The 21,223-nt window shown below is 31.7% G+C and overlaps 2 protein-coding genes and 1 long non-coding RNA gene across 3 annotated transcripts; all 3 read right to left on the reverse strand.

Moving 5' to 3' along the window:
- Nucleotides 1-1,406: 1,406 nt before the first annotated feature.
- Nucleotides 1,407-6,074, reverse strand: EIN4 (Signal transduction histidine kinase, hybrid-type, ethylene sensor). Its single transcript, XM_011040235.1, has 2 exons — nt 3,327-6,074; nt 1,407-2,331 (listed from the first exon to the last, which is right to left on the reverse strand). The coding sequence occupies exons 1-2, from the start codon at nt 5,073-5,075 to the stop codon at nt 1,789-1,791; spliced, it is 2,292 nt and encodes a 763-aa protein (XP_011038537.1). The 5' UTR covers nt 5,076-6,074; the 3' UTR covers nt 1,407-1,788.
- A 4,881-nt stretch (nt 6,075-10,955) lies between these two features.
- On the reverse strand, nt 10,956-18,944 carry LOC105135383 (AT hook motif DNA-binding family protein). The gene is made up of 6 exons (XM_011040236.1): nt 18,379-18,944; nt 15,123-15,175; nt 13,144-13,275; nt 11,940-12,092; nt 11,452-11,737; nt 10,956-11,369 (listed from the first exon to the last, which is right to left on the reverse strand). The coding sequence occupies exons 1-6, from the start codon at nt 18,815-18,817 to the stop codon at nt 11,317-11,319; spliced, it is 1,116 nt and encodes a 371-aa protein (XP_011038538.1). The 5' UTR covers nt 18,818-18,944; the 3' UTR covers nt 10,956-11,316.
- Nucleotides 14,166-15,116, reverse strand: LOC105135382 (uncharacterized). Its single transcript, XR_844171.1, has 2 exons — nt 14,285-15,116; nt 14,166-14,225 (listed from the first exon to the last, which is right to left on the reverse strand). It is a non-coding gene; the product is annotated as an uncharacterized LOC105135382 (long non-coding RNA).
- Nucleotides 18,945-21,223: the final 2,279 nt, after the last annotated feature.

Raw genomic sequence — 21,223 nt, forward strand, 5'->3', positions numbered from 1 at the left:
TGTAGATAGACTATATAAACATATAAAAAGAGAGAGAATGGAATTATGTTGTATTATTTTTTTAGTTATGAGTGTTTTTCTTGTATTTTATTAAATTTTTATAATTATTTTGGACTTGTCAAATTGAGATTTTAATATTATCGTCTATATTATGAACATTTAAATTTATTTTGGTTAGGTAAAGTTTAAAATCATAAATTTATAAGTGAATGATTATCAATAATACAAAGCAGATATTTACAGGATAATAAATGCGGAGATATTTATAAATGGACAAATGGTGTCACATTAAGTTCAACTAATGTTATAATAAACAAATGAAAAATCCGCATTAACATATGTAAGGAAACTTTAATGTCATTTTTTGTGCTTTTTTAAATACAACAATATCCCTTCATTTTTGTTATGTGTTTTAGGGAATATTTGCATTTTCAGGGTTTGAATTTAGGTTTGTATTTAGGGTCAGTATTTAGGATTTGGGGTTTGGTTTTTAGAATTAGAAATTTAAGGTAGGGATTATAGATTTGGGATTATAGGTTTGGGGTTTGAGATTAAAGATTGTAACTTTAAAGGTTATGGTTTTAGATTTGAATTTAAGAATTTGGGGCTTGAGATCATGGTTAGTGTTTATGTTAGGAATTAGGGGTTTGGAATTTGAGAATAATTTGGGGTTATAATAATTTTGGGTTTATATTTTAAATTCATTTAAGATTTTGGTAGCTTAGAATTTATATTTAGAGTTAATTTAGGGTTTGAATTAAAAATCTTTTAGTGAAAAACACGAATGAGATTCACATCTTTAAATCAAATACAAAACTCGCATCTTTGACTGAACTATGTTATTTTCTTGTAACTTTTCTTTACTACGCTATTTTGCCAAAACACTGGAAAGGAAAAAAGCCCAGGCTACAGTGATCCAAATCCAGATCAGGATTTGATGTTTCATTTTTTTAATCAAAGTGGCTACCCTTTGCTCCGTGAAAGCTGAAAGCTTCTATTTCTCCACGGAAAGATGAAAGGTGCAGCAGACATAAATCACAGACCAAGACCTGCAACCTGACAATCTTAACCTGTATAAAATAGCAGTTACTAGCGATATATGAGTAAAAAGCAACTGAACTAGCAAATAGCCAACTAATCCTGTACATGAACTGCGCGTAACAAATCTGCATCGCGTGCATTGAAGTAAATCTAGAAGCCAACTGCAAACATTATCTTAAGTTCAACTAAATTTAAGTTCATTGTTCTACATCAATTGCATTTTTAAATTCAGGACATCATCCAACCTTTGACACAACATTCTTTGCAAAACCACCCAGTGAACCTCTAACCTACAACACAACAAAGATATCAGGACCAAAAATGTTTCAATCACTCGAAACATGAAATGCGTTCTCTGGTGTTTCTCCTGGAATGATAACTTGGTTGAATAAAAGAAAACAATATAAGATCTACCACAACTTTTACAAAACACTAATTGCGGAGACATCAAAACAATGTGGAAAGTTCAATCTATCTGTATTATTTCACTTCTGTGAATCATATTCTAGTTCCTTTTACTGTTATATAGAAATGTTATTTCTCATGAGTCATTATCCATTCTATGAAATTCTAGCCTTTGAGCTCGACAAGGAAAATGGGTAGAAAAAAGTAGAAGTTTACACTTTGTATATATGAAGTATAATGTTAAGTTAAACATCCCCGTGCTGGATTTTGATGAAGAGCTGACTGAAGAACCCTGAACGATTGTTCTATAAACCAATGCCTGATCATCTTTAAAACTTATTTTCACAACCCTTCACGGGCCCTCTGCAAAACTCTTCGAAGCTCATCTGCCATCCCTTGTAAGAGAACAGGTTTTCGAATCACTCCATTCATTCCCATCTGTAGGCATCTCTCCCAAACATTATCCTCAGCACTGGCAGTCACAGCTATAATCAATGGCCAATTACGACTCCCAAACTTCCGGATTTGTGTTGCCACTTCGAAACCATCCATTTCTGGCATTTGAAGATTCAAAACAACTAGTATGAAAGAGTTTTCAGCAGAGCTAAGAGCACCAAGGCATTCAAACCCAGATGAAACGGCAGTCACTTCACAGCCTAACTTCTCAAGTAGCTTCTTGGTCACAGTCCTATTTACATGATCATCATCAGCAAGTACAACACGAAGGCCTCTGAACTGAGAATTGGAATTTGGTTGTTCTGAGGAAGTTCCTGGGGCAAATATGGCTCTTCCATAGGATGGCCGGATTTGAAACCAAAGAACCAGAGTCATGCCTTGTGCAAAACCCAGAGGGTTCAAAGATATCCAGATATTACCTTGCATCATCTGCATATACACTTCTTTCTAATAATGTTGAATATGATACATAGTTAATGCATCTTAAATATACTCCAAGAAGACAAATTAACAAGATAAATAACTAATTAAATAAACCTCTTCAAGTATGCTAAAGTACAAGCCAAGGAACAAACAAAGGCAAAAGATCATTCTGAACCACCCCCCCACCCCAAAAAAAAAAAAAAACAAAACAAAAAAAAAAGGCTTTAAAAAACAAATGAGACACAGATTAAGGGTCCATTTGGCATGACTTATAGAGAACTACTTTTGAATTTAAGTCAAAATTCAAAAGTTAATTTAAAAAATGACTTCTCATAAGAATAATTCAAATTAGATTTATCTTTGGCAGGCATGGGCTCAAAACAATTTCTTTGAAGAATGGAGATGGTATGAGTTAGAATCAATAGGTTAAAAGTTTGAAATTTCAACTTTTGAGCAAAATTTTGTCTCAATTCTAGAAATAAGTTTTTGATCTAAATAAGTCATCTCTAACCAAACATACTTAAAATTTTTCTTTTGGTTGTAAAAGTCATGCCAACTGACTCTAAGCATGTTAGGAGGAAAGAAATCATTGAGCCGTGTTTGATGAGGTTATTTGGATGCAGAAGTGAGTTGTCATTTTCAGATACAGAATTAGCTGAGACATTGTCCATGGAATAAGGTCATATAGAAACACCCTACAAAAGAAGAACGCCTCCAATCTAATCAGATGCATTTACAAGAAGTAAAGCATGATAACTATCCTTTAGATTTAAACAATGGAACCAGCACCAAAAATGTCGTAACTTGAAAAAGAAAGCGTTCTTTTACAAATTTTACTCCATGCAACACATTTTCATCTCTAGATGCAGTTAAATAAAATGGCAACATTTTATCTCATGGGATGTCTGCTGTCATGACCTCTATTGCAAAATAATGCAGGAACAATTAACAAAGAATGGCATATGTGTAGCCACATAGATAAATAATGTTTGATGCCTCACCTGTACAAGCCTTTTGCACATGCTGAAGCTCAGGCCCTCCTTAACTCCAGCACTGTTTTGCCTTTTACCAGAAGAGTTTGTCGTTGAGCTAGCTACATCTGAGAGAGAACTTCCCTCACTGATCTCCATGTCAAACTTTACACATACAAATTCATCTGGAGCATTTGGTTTCCACATCCCCAACATTCTATCTGTCTTGCCCTCACTACCATTCTCCGAAGAAACCCGAAATATAAAATTTCCCCCACCATCATAGATGTTTAATAAATATCCAACCATGTGTAAAATAACTTGAAAGGCCCTTCTTTCATCTCCTATCACCAAATCAGGCAAAGAACTCTGAACATCAAGTCCAAACCCAAAACCTTTATACACACACAAGCACTTGGCAAGGCAAGAAGCTTCCTTGATCATGGAGTGTAGACGAAAGGGCCTCATCTCTAAAGGGAACCTTCCAGTATCTTGTGCTGACATTTCCATCACATCATTAATCAAAGTTGAAAGAACATTGCTGGTTTTCACCAATGTGTCAATAACAATCCTTTGCTCGAATCCCATATTCTCATTTTGGAACATAGAAAGCAGGCCCAAGATTGAGTGTATCGGTCTCCTCATCCCATGGCTCATCACTTTTTGAAATGAGATCCTTGCCAGGCTCGCCATCATTGCATTCTTCCTAGCCTGTTGCAACGCATGATTCTGCTCACTAAGCTTGTCTCTCATTACTCGTGATTCTTCTAGAACTGCTGCATGAGACAAAGCCACAGCTACCTGATCAGCAACTACTTCCACTATTTCCATTTCCTCATAGCTCCAACCTCTAGAACTCATACTTGGAAGAACCAAAACCAGTATAGCATAACAAGTATCCACTAATTCAGGTGTCCCCCCTTTGAAATTTGAAACCCGTAGCATTGGCATCCGGATCGCTGCAACAGCACCTGACTCCTCTGAACCTCCACAAGTTGAAGCCGCAAGTGCCGAATCGGGCCTCAAAACCTTGACCCCCTTGCTACCTTGTATTTCCAACACATCCAGGTCATTAACAGGGATAGAAGGACGATAATTTTTTGAATTAGTTTTCAGCTCATGGGTGAGATGGAACTCCGTTCTATTCTCGTTTGGCATCCATACAGCACAATTTTGCAAGTCCAAAGTCTTAGAAAGCTCAACTAGAGTGGTATACAATATCGTATGCTTGTCGAGCGACTTCCTAATTTCCTGGGTTAGCATTCTAACATGCCAACTGGCTTCCTTTTGTTTCTTCATCATCCCAACCTCTTGATCTAATTCCAAAACATTTTTCTTTAAGAAAAGCTCCCTCACCTTCCATTTGAGAAGAAGTGGAATCAAGGTTAAAAGGGTTATGGCAGTTGCACATGAAACTAATGCTGTGAGGAACTTGGCAATGGTGAGGGACAGTATCAGCTGGAATGAGTGCGGCCCATAATAAGTCCATGCATTGAGCAAATGCGTCAGTCCACAAAGGACTATGAACGCTATAAACTGAAGAAGGACCCATTTGAAAGGAAAGTTGGAGCAGCTAACAAAGTAAAGAAGTTCAATTGGTATGGAAAAATAGGCAACTGCAATCAAAAAATCACTCACTCTCTGACATTCTAGAATGTTGTGTATACTCCAAAAACCCTCATCATCGCAATTACAATTTACAAAGTCATTGTCACTGGCAGAGACCAAGATCACTAGATATGAAATCAACAAGAATCTAGGAGCTAATGCTCTTAACATTGCACCCAAATAAACACTGGCCTAATGCATTCTTGTCTCTGCCCTAATTCAATTCTTACAAATCCCTAGTATTTCCTAATAAAAAAAATGAAAAATGAAAGAAAACTACTTGAACTGTATCTATACAACCCCAAGCATGAACATACATTCCATGAACTAAAAAGCCATGCCCAAAACTTCAAGATTTAACATACCATTCTGAATTTTACACTAAAAATCAACAACACAATCAACTAAAATTCAAGAGCTTACATATCCCAAGAAAAAGAAATCAGACAACTATAATCTTTTTCCACCACCAGTAGTCTTTGGCACATTTCCCTACCACTGCTCCAATTATTTAGATAGCCATACAACAAAAGTGATAAGAAAAAAAAAAACCAAATTCTAAATTGAAAACAAATATCTATCTATCTATCACTTTGGAATATAAAAGAAGGGATCAGAAATGAAGAGTGGACCAGATAAAAGAAGGTAAAAAGAATACACCTTGTGCCCTCTTGAATCAAAACCACTTATCCAAGCCAAAACCAACTACTCCCTTCGTGGTATATTAATAAAACGCAGATCAAAATGTCTCAGCTTTTCAAATCACTGTTAAAAAAAGAAAAAAAAAGCTTCACAGATATTGTTGCTGCATGAGCTATCAATCACTCTCACAAAGAAGAAAAGCAAGAAAAGATCTTCCGTTTTCTTTGCTTTCTTGTCATAAGCAGAAGTTTCCTCCCTCCCTCCCTCTCTTTTCATAGATCAAAGAGAGAAATATAGCGTTAAGATGTGATAGTGATAGGATGCGAGAGAGAGAGAGAGAGAGTTGAAGGAAGTGTGTCCGAAGCTGAAAGTGTGGTTTTGTTTTTCAAGGTAGAGAGAGAAAAAGGATGGAAAGGGTTTAAGAAGTGGGGTCCCCACAGAGTGAAGGTGAAGAGAACCTAGACACTCCCTGCTTCTCTCTCATCAACCCCCGTGAATGAGGGAATAGAATATTATTTGCATGGAATAGAGAGACAGAAAGGATGGAAAGGGTTTTTTTTTCTCAATATAAATATCCGGATCACCGGACTTACTTCGAGTTATATTTTTTAAAATATTTTTTATATTAAAATAATTTATTTTTAGTTTTAAAATTAACCTATCAAAATAATTTAAAATATATATAAAAAATAATTTTTAATAAAAAATAATTTTTTAAAAATATATTTTACACGGTATTCTCAAACATTCTCTTCAACTAATTTCTCGTCTAGAAAATTTGCTTCTCTCTTGTTTATATGATAAATTTTATATTGCTCGGGGTGTCACCCTAAATATTTATAGTATAAAAAAATATGATAAATAATTAAAATAAATTTTTAAAATTTTTGATATATTTTTATTATTTTTATTAGGCTTTTTGTTATTAATCTCTTTTCTATAGTGTTGATAGTTATAATTTAAGAATCATTCAAAAAACAAAATTAAGCCTTGATTTTTCCTTCTTATTTTTTTGCGTCTTAGATGTAGAAGAAATTTTTTAGTAAAAACAATTATTTATTTCCATGATAACATAAAAGTATAAACAAAATATCAAATAAAAGAAATATATATATATATATATATAGAATTTTATATAAAAAGAAATCAAAAGATGCTGTCAAATTTTGTATTAATCGTCCTTAAAATTAAATTATTATTCATCAACAGGTATAAATAATCTCAACACAACTTGCCTATTAGGATTTTAATAGTAGTATTTCAATAGTTAATATTTTGATATAAATATTAAATTTATAAATGAATTAGTATTTAAATATTAGAGTTGAGTAGAAATGTTTTAAAATTATTTTAGATATTTATTAATTTTAATTAGAAGTATTTTTTACTATGATATATAAGTTATGAAAAACTTTTTTACTTTTCATGATAAATAAAATTGATTAGGATATTTATATGAATTTTTTATATGAGAATTTATTTGGATATACAAACTTATAATAAATTTAAAATGTTATATTTATTTATAATAGTATTTTTTTAAGTCATCAACTGGCTACCATTTAAGAACCCATCAAAATATATAAATCACATCTAGACTATATAATTTAGCTTACTTCAGGTTAAATATGCCAAATATACTAATATATTTTCTAGTTATAATTAATTTTTTATCCTTGAAATTTTTAATAAAACTAATATACTTGGATCTCCTAATAATTATAAATCAAATAATTAAACGATAAACAATTAAAACAAATTGTTTGCAATGACTTTAATTTCAGCTCTTTTCACAATTTTTCTTCAATTAAACTCTAAATGGTTCATAAACAATTATGATTGACGTAATGATTTTTCTTCAATTAAACTCTAAATGGTTTATAAACAATTATGATTGACGTAATTGTTCCTGTTGTGGTCTAATTATTGCTTCTAAATTTTGTTATTTATCTAATTTTATATTAAATCAATTTTTTTAATTTTTGTATTTTGATCATTATTTAACAACTAACATTTCCTTCAAAATCTATTAAATTTGATGTGAATTTTCTAGGAGGAGTAAAAATTAAGTTATAATAGTGGTAATTTTAATTGCATGTCTAATATGAAAAAAGAGTCATATTCTAGACAGTCCTAAAAGAAATTCAATGTAAATGGATAACATTCATGAAAAGACTACTTGATATTAAAGAGATAGTTATTTATCTTTATAATAACTGATTTTGTTTGTCATTTTATTATTGTAACAAGTTATGATATTCAAATATTCTATCCAATATATTCATGAAAAATAAGAAAGTCATCATCTTTATAGTACCCTTAAAATTCATGAAAAATAAGAAAGTCATCATCTTTATAGTACCCTTAATATTCATGAAAAATAAGAAAGTCATCATCTTTATAGTTTTTAGTACCCTTAAAGTGGTTATGACACAAGATAAGTAGTGAACATATTCAAATAAACAACTTTAGAAGTCAACTTAAAAATATTCAAAGTAATATAAATATTAAGAATGAAGAAATTTCAGTAGATTATATTATTATAGAGAAAAATAGAATCAAAATAAAATTTTTATTGATAACATATTTGTATATGTAGTAGCTACTAATCTAATTGAAAAAAGAGAGAGAATTTTAAATCTGCATTAAAAAATATCAATATAGAAATGATTAGTAAAAGTGAAAAAACACAAACCAAGTGGAACTAAATTCACTTACAAACACATAATTTTTTTGGACAAGTAATTGAAGCCGGAGGAAATGTTAATTGACTCAAATTTATAAGATACAAGTAGGTGTTTTTATAATAAAAACAAAATGAAAATAATAAAGTTGTAAGATATAAAGCATAACTTATAGCATAAGATTTCTCATATATATCTAAAATTTATTATGAGAAAATATATTTTCATGCAGTAGATGAAATTATATATATATATTTTAAATTAGTTTAACAATTTCTAAAGAACTTCTAATGCATCTTATGTATGTCGTAATAACTTACAAATATTATTCATTAAATAGTGATATTTAGTGAAAGTTTTTAAAGGATTAAAATTTTTTGAAGCATACAACTCAAAACCCCCAAAAATATATAGAATTAAACTACAAATATCTTTATATAGATTAAAACAATTAGAATGAATGTAACACAAATCCTATCACATATCTTCTTAAAAAAGAAATGTCAATAATCTCATTAGTCCATGTGTGAAGTATATTGATAAAAAGAAATTTCTTCATCTATAAATTAAACAATTATCAAATGAAATACTTGTTTATTAATTTTATTTATACAAAAAAAGGTGTTAAAACATTTTTACATGGACAAAGCAAATTTTTTAAACTCTTTGTGATAGTTCAATCCGTTGACATAAAGAATGACCATCTTTATATTCTAGAAGATAACAAAGGATTGCTAGTTCTAAAATACCATATCTTAATACAATTAGTGTATTAATATATCTTATTATCTATACGAGATAAGATACAGCATTTTATATTAGCTTATTAGTAAAATATAGTTCAACACTGACACGAAGACATTGAAATGGTGTGAAATATATATTATGTTATTTTCATAAAATAACTTATATGAGATTATTATTATATTCAAAATTATAAAATCCATAATTGATTGAATATACGGATGTTGATATTTATCTATATAAAGATCTCTATCAAACATGATATTTATTTGTTTCATATTTATTCACATATGATGGTATTATTATATATTAGTGCTCTACTAAACAAACTATTATAGCTAATTCTTCAAATCATATCAAGATACTAGCATTCCATGAAGCAAGCTAAGAGTGTATATGATTGAGATCTTTGATTCAACATATCAAGGATGAATGTAATCTTTCAACAATTAAATGGAGCACAATAATATTATATAAAGGTAATGTTGCATGTATTGCTTAAATAAAAAGATGTTATATTAAAGGTAACAAAACCAAGCACATATCACAAAAAAGATGTTATATTAAAGGTAACAAAACCAAACACATATCACAAAAAAAAATTGTTTCACACATGATTATAAAATAAGAACAAAGAAAGAAAGAGAAATCAATCTTCATTAAGCATAATCAAATAAGAATCTAACATATTTGTTCACAAAAGCATTATCTTTCATATCTTTTGAAAAACTCATACATGATATTAGAATGTTTTAGCTTAAAAATATTTGTCAATATACTTGCATGAGAGAAAGATATAAACACACTATATTCTCTTTTTTTCTTCACCTAGGTTTTGTCACATAATATTTTTTTGGCAAGATTTATAATGAAGCAACTTCAAAAGCATATATTATATGTATTAGTTCTTCAACATATATATATATATATATATATGATTTTCTCTTACAATTTTTTCCTCTAAAGTTTGATAAAGTTTTTATTTTGTATTGAAAAGGAGCATTTGTTTTATATAAAATATTTTAATTAAAAAATAAATAATATAAAACATTTTACAAATAATATATTACTTAGTTTATTTTTAATAAAAAAATATATTTTATAAATAAAAAAAGATCATACTATTATTTAATTATTTCAACAGTTATCACCATTAACTTCATTATTACCATCCCACCTCTACCACCACAGTAAAAAAAAAAATATAGAAACGTGTAATTTTAATAATAATACTAAAAACCATACATAGCCATTAAATTTTTCACAAGATTCAAAATGAGATTGCAACCATGATACTCGATTCTAACAAAGTGAAAAAGACTTGCTCACAATAGCGAAAATCATTGACCTGCCGAGTGGCATCTTGTCTACACTTTTTGGACTTCCAAGTAAGTTCTTCATTTTCAGGCTTTTCACATGGTGCCTCTTTTACATGTGTCTCAAACTCTGAAATCTCTTGCCAAATCAGTTCTTTAGTTCCTCCACCACAAAGAAGACGAAGAAGAAGAAGAAGAAGAAGATATAAATCTAATCCATAACTGTTTGAACAATTAAAAATATTGTATCTAGTTAGAATATTTAGAAAAATAAAGAAAAAAATAGATGAGAGAAAGAAGAAGGGTTGTTTTAATAAAGTGTTTTTTAGGAGGAGTACATGTGGCTCATGGTGAATAGAATTCTTGGAAAAAATTATTAGAATTTTTTAAAAATATTTTAAAAGTATATTTTTATTATTTATTATGTGTATCTAACAAATAATACCCGCGCAATATTCTTTCTGTAATTGGAGCATTTTGTTAAATAGGGGTAATTTTCATTTTATAAAGTATAATGGTCAATATGCGACCATTAATCGAGCAACTCTCAGCTTATTTATAATAAGCTGCTGGTATTATACTACAAGGATGGCGTATATCCTCGCATGCTTAGTATAATCATCAGGCGAAGATCTCATGGTGGCGCGTAGGCGTACCGGTACGCATGATAGAAATCATCTCAATTTGCACAACTTTCCCTTTCATGCCAGGTTTGCCGTTGAACCTTAATTCAATGTCTAACAGGAATCAGCCACCAACTCCAGTGTGCAAAACCAGAGTCAATGGAGACGGAAAAAAAAACAGTACAGGAGCATAAAATAAGGTTAACAGTTTTAATTTAGGGCCATAATCTAGGAAGCATAAGCTAGCAATGAGTGATGATTGCGACTAAACTGTACAGATATACATATCATCTAGCACTCCGCGAAGGGTCCAAAAGCTTGTGCATGCATTTTCTCTGGTCAATGATCACAAGAAAGATGGCAAAACAGTGTTTCGAAAGTCAACCAATCTGTAATCTGGAATTTACTCGTAGTCCCCGTTTTCCGGAGATTGGGGTCCTCCATGACCTGTTCTTCCTGAAAAAGAAAAAACGCCTCATGTCAGTCGGTCTTGTGTGTGGGTTAGAGGAAGTAGGGGAGGGAGGGGGGGTTAATATACCTGTAAATTCATAACCAGTAGTTCTGACATCTGGACCACTCATCCAATTCAGGGGCCTTGTAGGTGTCAAATGCATGCTGGTAGGTTGCATTGTAAAAGGATTCCCTCCGATGGTAGGATGGTCATCATTTGCCCTAGCTGGATTCATCAAAGAAGACTCAACTGGAGAGCGGAAGCCAAAACTTGGTACTGATGCTCCGACTGGTGATGGCAGCTTACTGCCAGAGGCATCACCTTTTCCACTACCACCCTTCTTATTGTCAAGCATAAAAGTACCGACGATGACCTGTGCACAAACAACTAATAAATAATAAAATATTAAAGACCTGATCGCATTAACCCCTTTAAATCTGGAACAGGGATTTCTATGATCAGGACTCTGTCACATGCATGCATGTGCTTGCAAACTAAAAGGATTGTCCTCATCATGGTTTGCTCGCTACTTCATCAGATGTTTTATTGGAGAAATTGTATATTTTAAGCAATACCTGCACAGGGCCACCAGCCTTTAGAGGTCCACCAACACCTCCTCCAATAATCTGGCCATTGGTATCAGATAGGCATACACTGAGCCCACCTGCTCTTCCCCCCATATCAGTACGCACATACGATCCACACAGTGAAATGATCTCATACCGACCCTAACGTTGAACAGACGCAGGTAAAACAATTAATTTCATATCATCTCAGAAAATCATTTTTACCACTTTAACTAGCACTTCGAATTGTCAAGTTGGTTTTCAGAGCATAAAATTTCATCGGAGGTGGATCAATTGCTCATGCAAACAGTAAAATGATAATTTACCAAGAGTATATGCTATCAGAGGATTCTCTGGGCACACATGAAAATAATAAAAAGGCTTCCAGATATAAGAGGTCTAGAAAGCAACATTGTATACCATTTGATTTTCAAGTGATACAAAGTGTATATGCTGTTGAATTTTTGCAAAGCTGCTTCTGTCTGTATCGTTCACAGACTTCCTCAATTCGTTGGTCTAACCAACAAAAACAAACCATGATATCATGGAAATGTACTAATAATGGTGCTCAGCTATATATTGCACTTCACTGCTGTCCAGATTTGTAGATTAGTAGAACTGAACCACCTAAGCATAGGTTCCTTTATATACTTGGTCTTTTATTAAGAAAAAAATTAAAAAATAAAAACCTCTCTGCCAAACCCTTTACAGTTGATATATCCTTTCCTACCCGCCTGCCTGCCATCCCATTTTCCATGAGATGAATCTTATTTTTCTATGTGCAGACATTAAGAGTTCCAAGCTATTCCTCCACTAATCAGAAATCATTTCTCAGAACCAGAGGAACACTTAAAACCACCAAGATTTGACTTCTTTGCAGTTGTCATGTCAAGCGGTTCTTCTTTATCATATACCCTTGAAGAGATGCAACTTTTTTGTTCCCTTTTTATATTTTGTTCTTTATTTCCTCTTTCAGTCAAGTATCCTTCTTTCAGTCAGATACAGAATCATGATATGGGAAAAGATAACCAGAGGCCATATTAAAGCAGCATAAATTGTCAGTTGGCAGCTTAATAAAAGAGAATGTAAGTTTCAAATCTTTTTATCGTTGTTCTAAAATTCTTGTTCTACAATATCACGTTCATCTGAAGATTCAAGGGAAAAAGAACAGACTTCTGGAATTTGAAAACTTAAAAACATCCATAACAATTACCTCATATGAAATGAGGCCTCCTGAAGTTGCTGGTTGGCTGAGAGATGCGCTCAAAATTGAACCAGATGCTGATAAAATACACATTTCACGCATACTTTGTTGTAGGAAATGCATGATTTTCTGGGTGACATCCTGTTAAGAATCTATGTTACTGGGGAATAAACAGAGACTTGGATGTATCTATAAAACCACTATTGGCATTCCAACTACTCGTAGCATCTAGTTCCTAATTGATGCAACAAATGACTTCAGAGCTAGATTAATCATGATCTATCACAACCTAATCACATCCCAAATCTTTATCACTTGAATGCCCAGGACTCTTAAGCATAAACCTCAACCACATAATGTTGTTCATCAGAATAAAAACCAACAATGAAGGGAATCTTTACTGACAGTTTGGAACAGAAATATACAGACATACTATCACCCATGCAACACATTTAAAGGAGCTGCTTTCCAGCTTGTGTGTGCTAATGAAATACCACCAAAAGATCCATTCACCTTGTTTAACATTTAAAATAACAAATAAGTAACGAGTCATAGACTTTACAGATACTTAGAAACTGCACACAGACAAACCAGTAATCAAAAATGAAAAACACATGCAGTTTGTTACCTTGACCGACTAATATTGTGACATCTATATGGACAAATTCTCTGAAAAAATTGCCATTCCCAATGGAACAGTAAAGAACGTAACTAAAGTTGTTCAAATAAACAGACATAATGAACATGATAATTCCTAAGAAAGAATTCAACACATAGCAAAGGGAATCTGGAAACAATTAACAACCCAAAAACCAGACTTTTAACATTCTATCTTCCACCCCAATCAAAAAAGTCTACATTATCAAAGAAATACCGTCTCTAGAATTCACAGACACCGTATATATAGATTCTTCCACCATCAACTCTATTCTCTGACTTCCTATTTCTTTCCTTTCCTGGATGGAAACCATAAGTAAAGTATGTGCCATAGTAATTTGGCCAATGAAGAATTTTAGATCATGGTCTTTTTAATCTTTTCAAGTCGACATGTAACGCTTCACTATGCATGCCAATGAACACTTTCTCACAACCTTTCTCCACAACAACAAAAGCCAACCACATTTCCATGAGGAACATCGAAGGAAAGAACCCCAACTTCATCCAGGAGTTCATTGTAGGTAAACCGAAATCTATGAGACTATAAAAAATTTATTCATTTCTTCCCACTTATCACATACTGATAGTGGCCAGCATAAATATTGATTTTAGGATGCAATCAATAACCTTCCACCAAATGCATCTCTGATAACCACCTAGCACATGATACATCACCAAAATTTCAAAAGTTCCTAAAATATTGACGTCATAATCATCTACAGCTAAAGGACACAACCATCAAACAAACCTCCTCAAGCATCTACAAACATAAACCAACCATATACTTGCATCATCTTTAACAATTAAAAATACCACTTGTCTATAACATTAAACTAAATCATCAAGAACATTAGCTTTCTCCCAGCAAAGACAACATGTAGAAGTCTGCATATGCATGCCAGCAAGAATACTGAAAGCAAAGGAAAACAATCCCCCCATATCACAACTAAGTATATATTTCAGTTCTAAATCAAAATTTTAAAATTGGATGTTCAAAAAACCAGGCAAATCACCACTAAGTTATTGCTTCCCAAGAGTAAGGAAATAAATGAATCCACATTTTTAAAAGACATGGGCAGGTTGACTATGGTTTTCCTGCCAAGTCACTAAAAGAGGAAAACTCCATTAAAGCACACAGTGCCACAGTATGCAATACATAAAAAAATAAAAAACAAAACAAATAGTGGACAGAGTTGAGGAAATCTTCATGAACAAAGATTTTTCTGTATGCTTGCATAGCATGCAAAAGAAATAGCCAGATAAATGCAAAATAGGCTACCAACTAATTTCGGATAATGGCAGTATAATCCAAGGTTAGAGAGTTTCCATACCTCACCCTCAGCTACTGTAATAACATGTGGTGTAAAACCATGCCCAGCATTGCCTGCAACAAAGAGAAAAGAACAAGAAGGGTAAGCATTCAATCTGTGCACTAAAATCAATGAGAGCAGTAAAATTGATATCATTTTTATCAAAGAAACAATTCATCAAAGAAATACAAGTTTACTGTTTACCAAAAAATCATGTAATGGAATGATATTCCTGAATAGGCATTCTCAAAACCAGAAAAATAAATAAATCAGTCTCATAACATACAGGGTTCCAAACCACCTAAAGACATTATACGGAGTGAGAGTCTGTCAATGGTGGTGTGAAAGCAACTCCAGAACTAATTGAAGAAGGTATTCCCAACTCAAATTTGCAAATGGGCATCATATTCTAGGTCAATAAAATCAGCATTCTCATCTATTAAACTAGAAAACCTTCCTAATCAACCAAACTCAAACAATTTCCTAGTATCACATAAGGTAACCACATAAGAAATGCACACATTTAGTGACAGAGCAAGTCAGATACAAATTCAATGACATCAACAAACTTTCTCTGCACATATTATCAAATGCAAACTACATTTTTTAGGCAAAAGAAAATGTATCAATAATGAAGGAGAACCACAAAAGAGAGGATAAATCAGCCTCCAGTAACTAACTAACAAACTAACACTTAACACCCCATTATAAAATGCAAGCTACATTATAAAAACTGACAGCCTCCAGTAACTAACTAACAAACTAAATTATAAAAACTAAAGCAGCTCAATTGCACTGAATATCAGCTATATTGCACCTCTAAAGGCACTTGAAGAATGACAGCATAAGAAGGCAAAGGGAAAGTACTTTATCCAGTACAACTGCAAACTACACTTAACACCCCATATAGGTATCCTGCATATTTATACCAGAAGTACTGATTTAATAATCTGCATGCATCATAAGTGACATTGCATTATTAGAAGAGCCATTAAACAAAACCATAATCCATATACAGTATGTTAGGTTGCCATCTCACTCAAGCTAAGAGTCAAGTGACATCACAAAAAAGAGCCTTACAAACAACGAGATAGTATGAGATCCTCCTGATAACTCACAAGATGATGAAACAAAATGCTAATTGTTATTCAGGTACACCCAGATACTCCTACTCAAGGCTATGTAGATTATATAATATCACACATATAGCCTAGACCTAAATTTTATTTGCCTTCTGTATCAATTTCTTTATCTATATGTTGAAAATGTTGTAATGAAGAAGAACAATTCTAGGGCCTGGTATTCATTGGGAAACAGATCCAACAAAGCACTAGACAGTAGCAGAATAATTAAACTCAAAACTGAGATGGGAGTTAAGAATGATGTTGTGTTATAGCATTTAAAACTAGAGTGACAATATAAAAGAACAAGGAATGCCAGAAATAGCAGAAAGACGAGATAAGGTAACCATATCAAAGAGGCATGCAGTTAATGGGGGCCCCTCAATGAATTTTCTAGGGGAAAGAGAATGAAACAGGAAGGAAGCGAGGCTGATGAAAATGCACCCTTGTTAAAAAAATCCAATATACAAAATATTGCCTAGATTTCTTTTCCATTCTTGGGATCAAATAATCAAAACACGTGTCAATGAATCCTCAAACAAAATTAACACAAATTGCAATGCTAAAAATGGTTGCAACCTCCACAAAAATTTAAAGGATCACAACAGGATCAACTGACTGGTCCTTAGGAAGCCCAGCCATCTTAATAAAGTAGGTGCTTGCTGATTCCTTTCAAGTAAATAACAATTCAAATCAACAAATCTCAAGGACAAGAATATTGATCAACCAGCGCTTCTCAAGGGATTCTGCTATACCTAATATGGTATGCCCTATCACCAGAGTGTGCAGAGAGCCACCCCATGTAGTAGGACAAGCACAGTTAAATACTGTTTGCTCATTTTTCCCATCAAGTCTCTAATACTAGAATAAATAAAAAATTAATGTCAACAAAGAACTTCAAGAAATAACCATTATAACAGGAAAAATCTTGGACAAAGAATAGTCAGAAACTCATCTGATTGCGGCAGAGAATACAGAAATAAATAAATGAATATAACCCAATGGGAGGGGGGGGGGGACATTGTACTGACAGAGGAACAAATCCTCATTCATTCAAGAAACACAAATTCAACATACAGAAAGCTCGCAGAACCCATCAGACCAAAACAAAACAAATTTTACAAAATTACAAGTTGCTTGACACAAACACAAGCAATGATTGCACAAAATGCAAGATTATAGATACTTGCTGCAATTGCAAACCACCAAAAAGAGAAGCTTTTCAAAGAATTTGTACACTACAGAATTCCACAACCAAAGCAGAAAAAAAATCACGTCCTTTGAAAACACCAAAAAAAGACAGCAGTTCGGAAAAGCACCCAAGTAACATATTCATGGAAAAAGCATTGAAAGAATTAAACAAACAAGAAAAATGGATTCACTCACTTACTCATTGATCAAAAAAGAATTCCAAAACCTATTGTCAATTTAAAAAAAAAATCATCAAACAACAAAAAACAATTAAGACAAACGCATGCAATGACTCATACACAATAGAAAAATCCAACTAATTCAAAAATTTCAACTGAAACCATCAAAGACCAAACCTTTTGAACAATTAAACAACATCTTATAAACGGAAACCATAAATAACAGTATAAAACTGAACTAAACTTGAAAGAAACCCACCACAAGTGAATGAATTTCAATTCAACCACAGAAAAAATTAGAGGAAAAAAAAATCACATTTTCACAACCAAAAACCAAACTTCTCAAGGCATTAAATAACATTTCACAAACAAATCCACCAAAAAAAAAAAATTTCACTAATAAATTCAACTACTTACTCCACCGAATACAAAAACCCTTCAAAACACCGTGTTTTCATGAAAAAATGGGACGCCTAGTAAAAAATTTTAAAAAATGCCAAAAAACATAAAAAAGAATATCAGTGAAGAATACTAGACAAATACATGCAAGCCTTATACAACATGCAAAACTTCAAGTAATTCGAAATTCTGACATTTACACCAGCAAAGACCATATCTTTCAATCAAATACACAGCATTTCACAAACAAGAACAGTATAAAAAAAATATCAAACTCAACTATTTACATCACTAAAGACAAAACTCTTCAAGGAATTAAACTACATTTCACAAACAAAAACGAAAATCAACATTCAACTAATTAGAATATAAACGTGAAAAACTTACCAAGAGAAGCATGTTGAGATTTTTTGGATGAATAGGCTGAAAAGGAGGAAATAGTAGAGGAAGAACCACCTTGGTGTTCTTTCTTTTCTCTGTAAGCAGCAGCAGAATTAGAGGAGGCCGTTTTCTTGGCAGCCAAAGCTTGTTCAGGCGTCCCATATTTCCTTGGCCTCCCTCTCTTTCTCTTCGCTGCTGCTGCCGCCGCCGCCGCCTCCACTGGTGCTCCCCCTCCTCCTCCTGTCACTGTAGCAGTGGTTGAGGGTCCCATTGAATGGGGGTAGAGCATGTGGGGCCCAGTAGGAGTGGTGGAGTCTGTGGGTTGATGAGGTGGCAGGAGGCCATTGGTAGGTGATGGGGTGGTTGTGGTGGTGGTGGTGGTGGAGGTGGAGAAGTAAGAGGTGAAGTGGTGTTGCTGCTGTTGGTGCGAGTCGTTGGGTTCCATTTCTTTTTTCCCCTTTTTAGAGAGATAGAGAAGGGAATTGAGAGATTTTTTTTTTATTTTTCTGGAATTGAATATTTTTTTTTTAGGATTTGAGTGTGTATTTTAGGGTTTTTTTTAAGGAGAGAGAAAAGGGGATTTTCAGATTTCTTTCTTGTTTTCAAGGGGTGAGAGTGAGTGATTTATGGCCGTTGGATTAGTTACTTCACTGACTTGGATTTAACGTTGAAGCACATCTCGTTTTTCTTGAGCTTATCTGGATTAACCACTTATACTTTTTGATATTTAACGTATAATTCGAAATCATAATTATTAATGGATGAAGTACAGTAAAATTATTATTATTATTATTATTATTATTATTATATTAAAAATCATTGGCATTATAGTTAAAATGACATGAAGTTTTTTCCTTTGATTCTTATAATTTTTAAAATGCTTTTTTTATTTTATTTTAAACTTAGTTTTTTTTTTTTTTTTTTTTTAATATTATATTTATTAAAAATAAATAAAAAAACTCAAAAAAATTAAGTATGAAAATAAAAAAATAACAAAAAAATCAAATTAATCAATTAAAAAACCTAAAAAAATTCCAGTTCAATTCAATTTCAGATATCCAAAGCTGATTGAATTAGACTGGATCGATTCAACCAACACTAAAAAAATAATATAAATACTCAATTTTCTTCCCATCCTTAACCTAAATCAAAGTAGTTGCCCTCACATATTCCCCTCTAATCTCTTCTACGTTTTAAGAGATTGTTTGAGAGTTTAGTTGCGGTTGTTTTTTAAAGTGTTTTTCATTTAGAAATATATCAAAATAATATTTTTATTTTTAAAAAATTATTTTTGATATCAGCGTATCAAAATGATTTAAAAAAATCAAAAAAATTTAATTTGAAGCAAAACAAAAATAAAAAAAAAAATTAAATTTTTTTTAAAATATTTTTAAAATATAAAAATAAACAGCATCTTAATCAAACTTAAATATAGTCACTTATTTTATGTTTGTACAGATATGGAATGGTGGATGAAGTTATTAGGCTGTTGGCAAGCATGCTAAGTGGAAGGTTTTAGCCAAATATAGTCAACTATAAAATTATTCTTCTTAAATTATGCAAAGCACGTAGAATTGGTAATGTTATTGAAGTGGAAGCATTGATAATTGAAAATGGTTGATAGCCAAATAAAACTAATTACACTTTATTGATTAAAGGTATTGTTTTTTCTAAATCAATAGTTGAAGCAATGGAGTTTGCTAATTCTCTTTACAATATAAAAGTTATTTTTAAAGATTCATTTAAATGTTTAAATAAGACCTTTCATTTGCTTGTTGTTTACAAAAACTTCATATATTCATATGCCAAGAACTAGTTTATGTTGTTCTTAGATATTTAATAAGTTAATTTTTTTGTTTTGTCAGTTTTTTAACAAAATAAATCAAATCAAATTGAACTGAAATTAGTTGATTCCAACCAATTTCGGTTTTGCATTAAAGAAATTCAGTTTGGTTATTTTTTCAGTGTAAATCAAATCAAACCAAAAATGCGTTTATAAGATATTGTATTTCATAATTTATTTTGGTTTGTTTTCTATATAGTTATTCAAGTCTCATTACCTGGATTATGAGTGAATTGGTAATGTTATTGAAGTGGAAGCATTGATAATTGAAAATGGTTGATAGCCAAATAAAACTAATTACACTTTATTGATTAAAGGTATTGTTTTTTCTAAATCAATAGTTGAAGCAATGGAGTTTGCTAATTCTCTTTACAATATAAAAGTTATTTTTAAAGATTCATTTAAATGTTTAAATAAGACCTTTCATTTGCTTGTTGTTTACAAAAACTTCATATATTCATATGCCAAGAACTAGTTTATGTTGTTCTTAGATATTTAATAAGTTAATTTTTTTGTTTTGTCAGTTTTTTAACAAAATAAATCAAATCAAATTGAACTGAAATTAGTTGATTCGAACCAATTTCGGTTTTGCATTAAAGAAATTCAGTTTGGTTATTTTTTCAGTGTAAATCAAACCAAACCAAAAATGCGTTTATAAGATATTGTATTTCATAATTTATCTTGGTTTGCTTTCTATATAGTTATTCAAGTCTCATTACCTGGATTGTGAGTTTTGTGAGTTAGTCGTGTTGACTCGGATTATTTTTTTGTCATATTTAAAATTTATTTTTTTCTCTACTTCATTCTTCAACATTAAATTGGTTGAAAATTAAGTTTCATTATTGTTTTTTGATTTGCTTTTATAGGGTTATTATTATCTCATAACCTGAATAATGAGTTTTGCAAGTTAACTATGTTGAGTTGTTAACTTGGTTTTCTCTTTTATTTTTCTAATTGAATTTTTTTATATATATTTTTATTCTTTAATATTAAGTTGATTTAGAATTT

Source organism: Populus euphratica, unplaced genomic scaffold (genome assembly GCF_000495115.2).
Source record: "Populus euphratica unplaced genomic scaffold, PopEup_1.0 scaffold64.1, whole genome shotgun sequence".
NCBI lineage: Eukaryota > Viridiplantae > Streptophyta > Magnoliopsida > Malpighiales > Salicaceae > Populus > Populus euphratica.

What these genes read in the sequence shown, in the direction of transcription:
- EIN4 (XM_011040235.1), bottom strand. Translation starts at nt 5,075, where the DNA reads ATGTTAAGAGCATTAGCTCCTAGATTCTTGTTGATTTCATATCTAGTG. An exon ending in TGTGCAAAAGGCTTGTACAG is followed by an intron (nt 2,332 to 3,326) that starts GTGAGGCATCAA and finishes GTGTATATGCAG; the next exon opens with ATGATGCAAGGTAATATCTG.
- LOC105135383 (XM_011040236.1), bottom strand. Translation starts at nt 18,817, where the DNA reads ATGGAACCCAACGACTCGCACCAACAGCAGCAACACCACTTCACCTCT. An exon ending in ATCTCAACATGCTTCTCTTG is followed by an intron (nt 15,176 to 18,378) that starts GTAAGTTTTTCA and finishes TCTTTGTTGCAG; the next exon opens with GCAATGCTGGGCATGGTTTT. An exon ending in TTACAGTAGCTGAGGGTGAG is followed by an intron (nt 13,276 to 15,122) that starts GTATGGAAACTC and finishes GATTCTTAACAG; the next exon opens with GATGTCACCCAGAAAATCAT.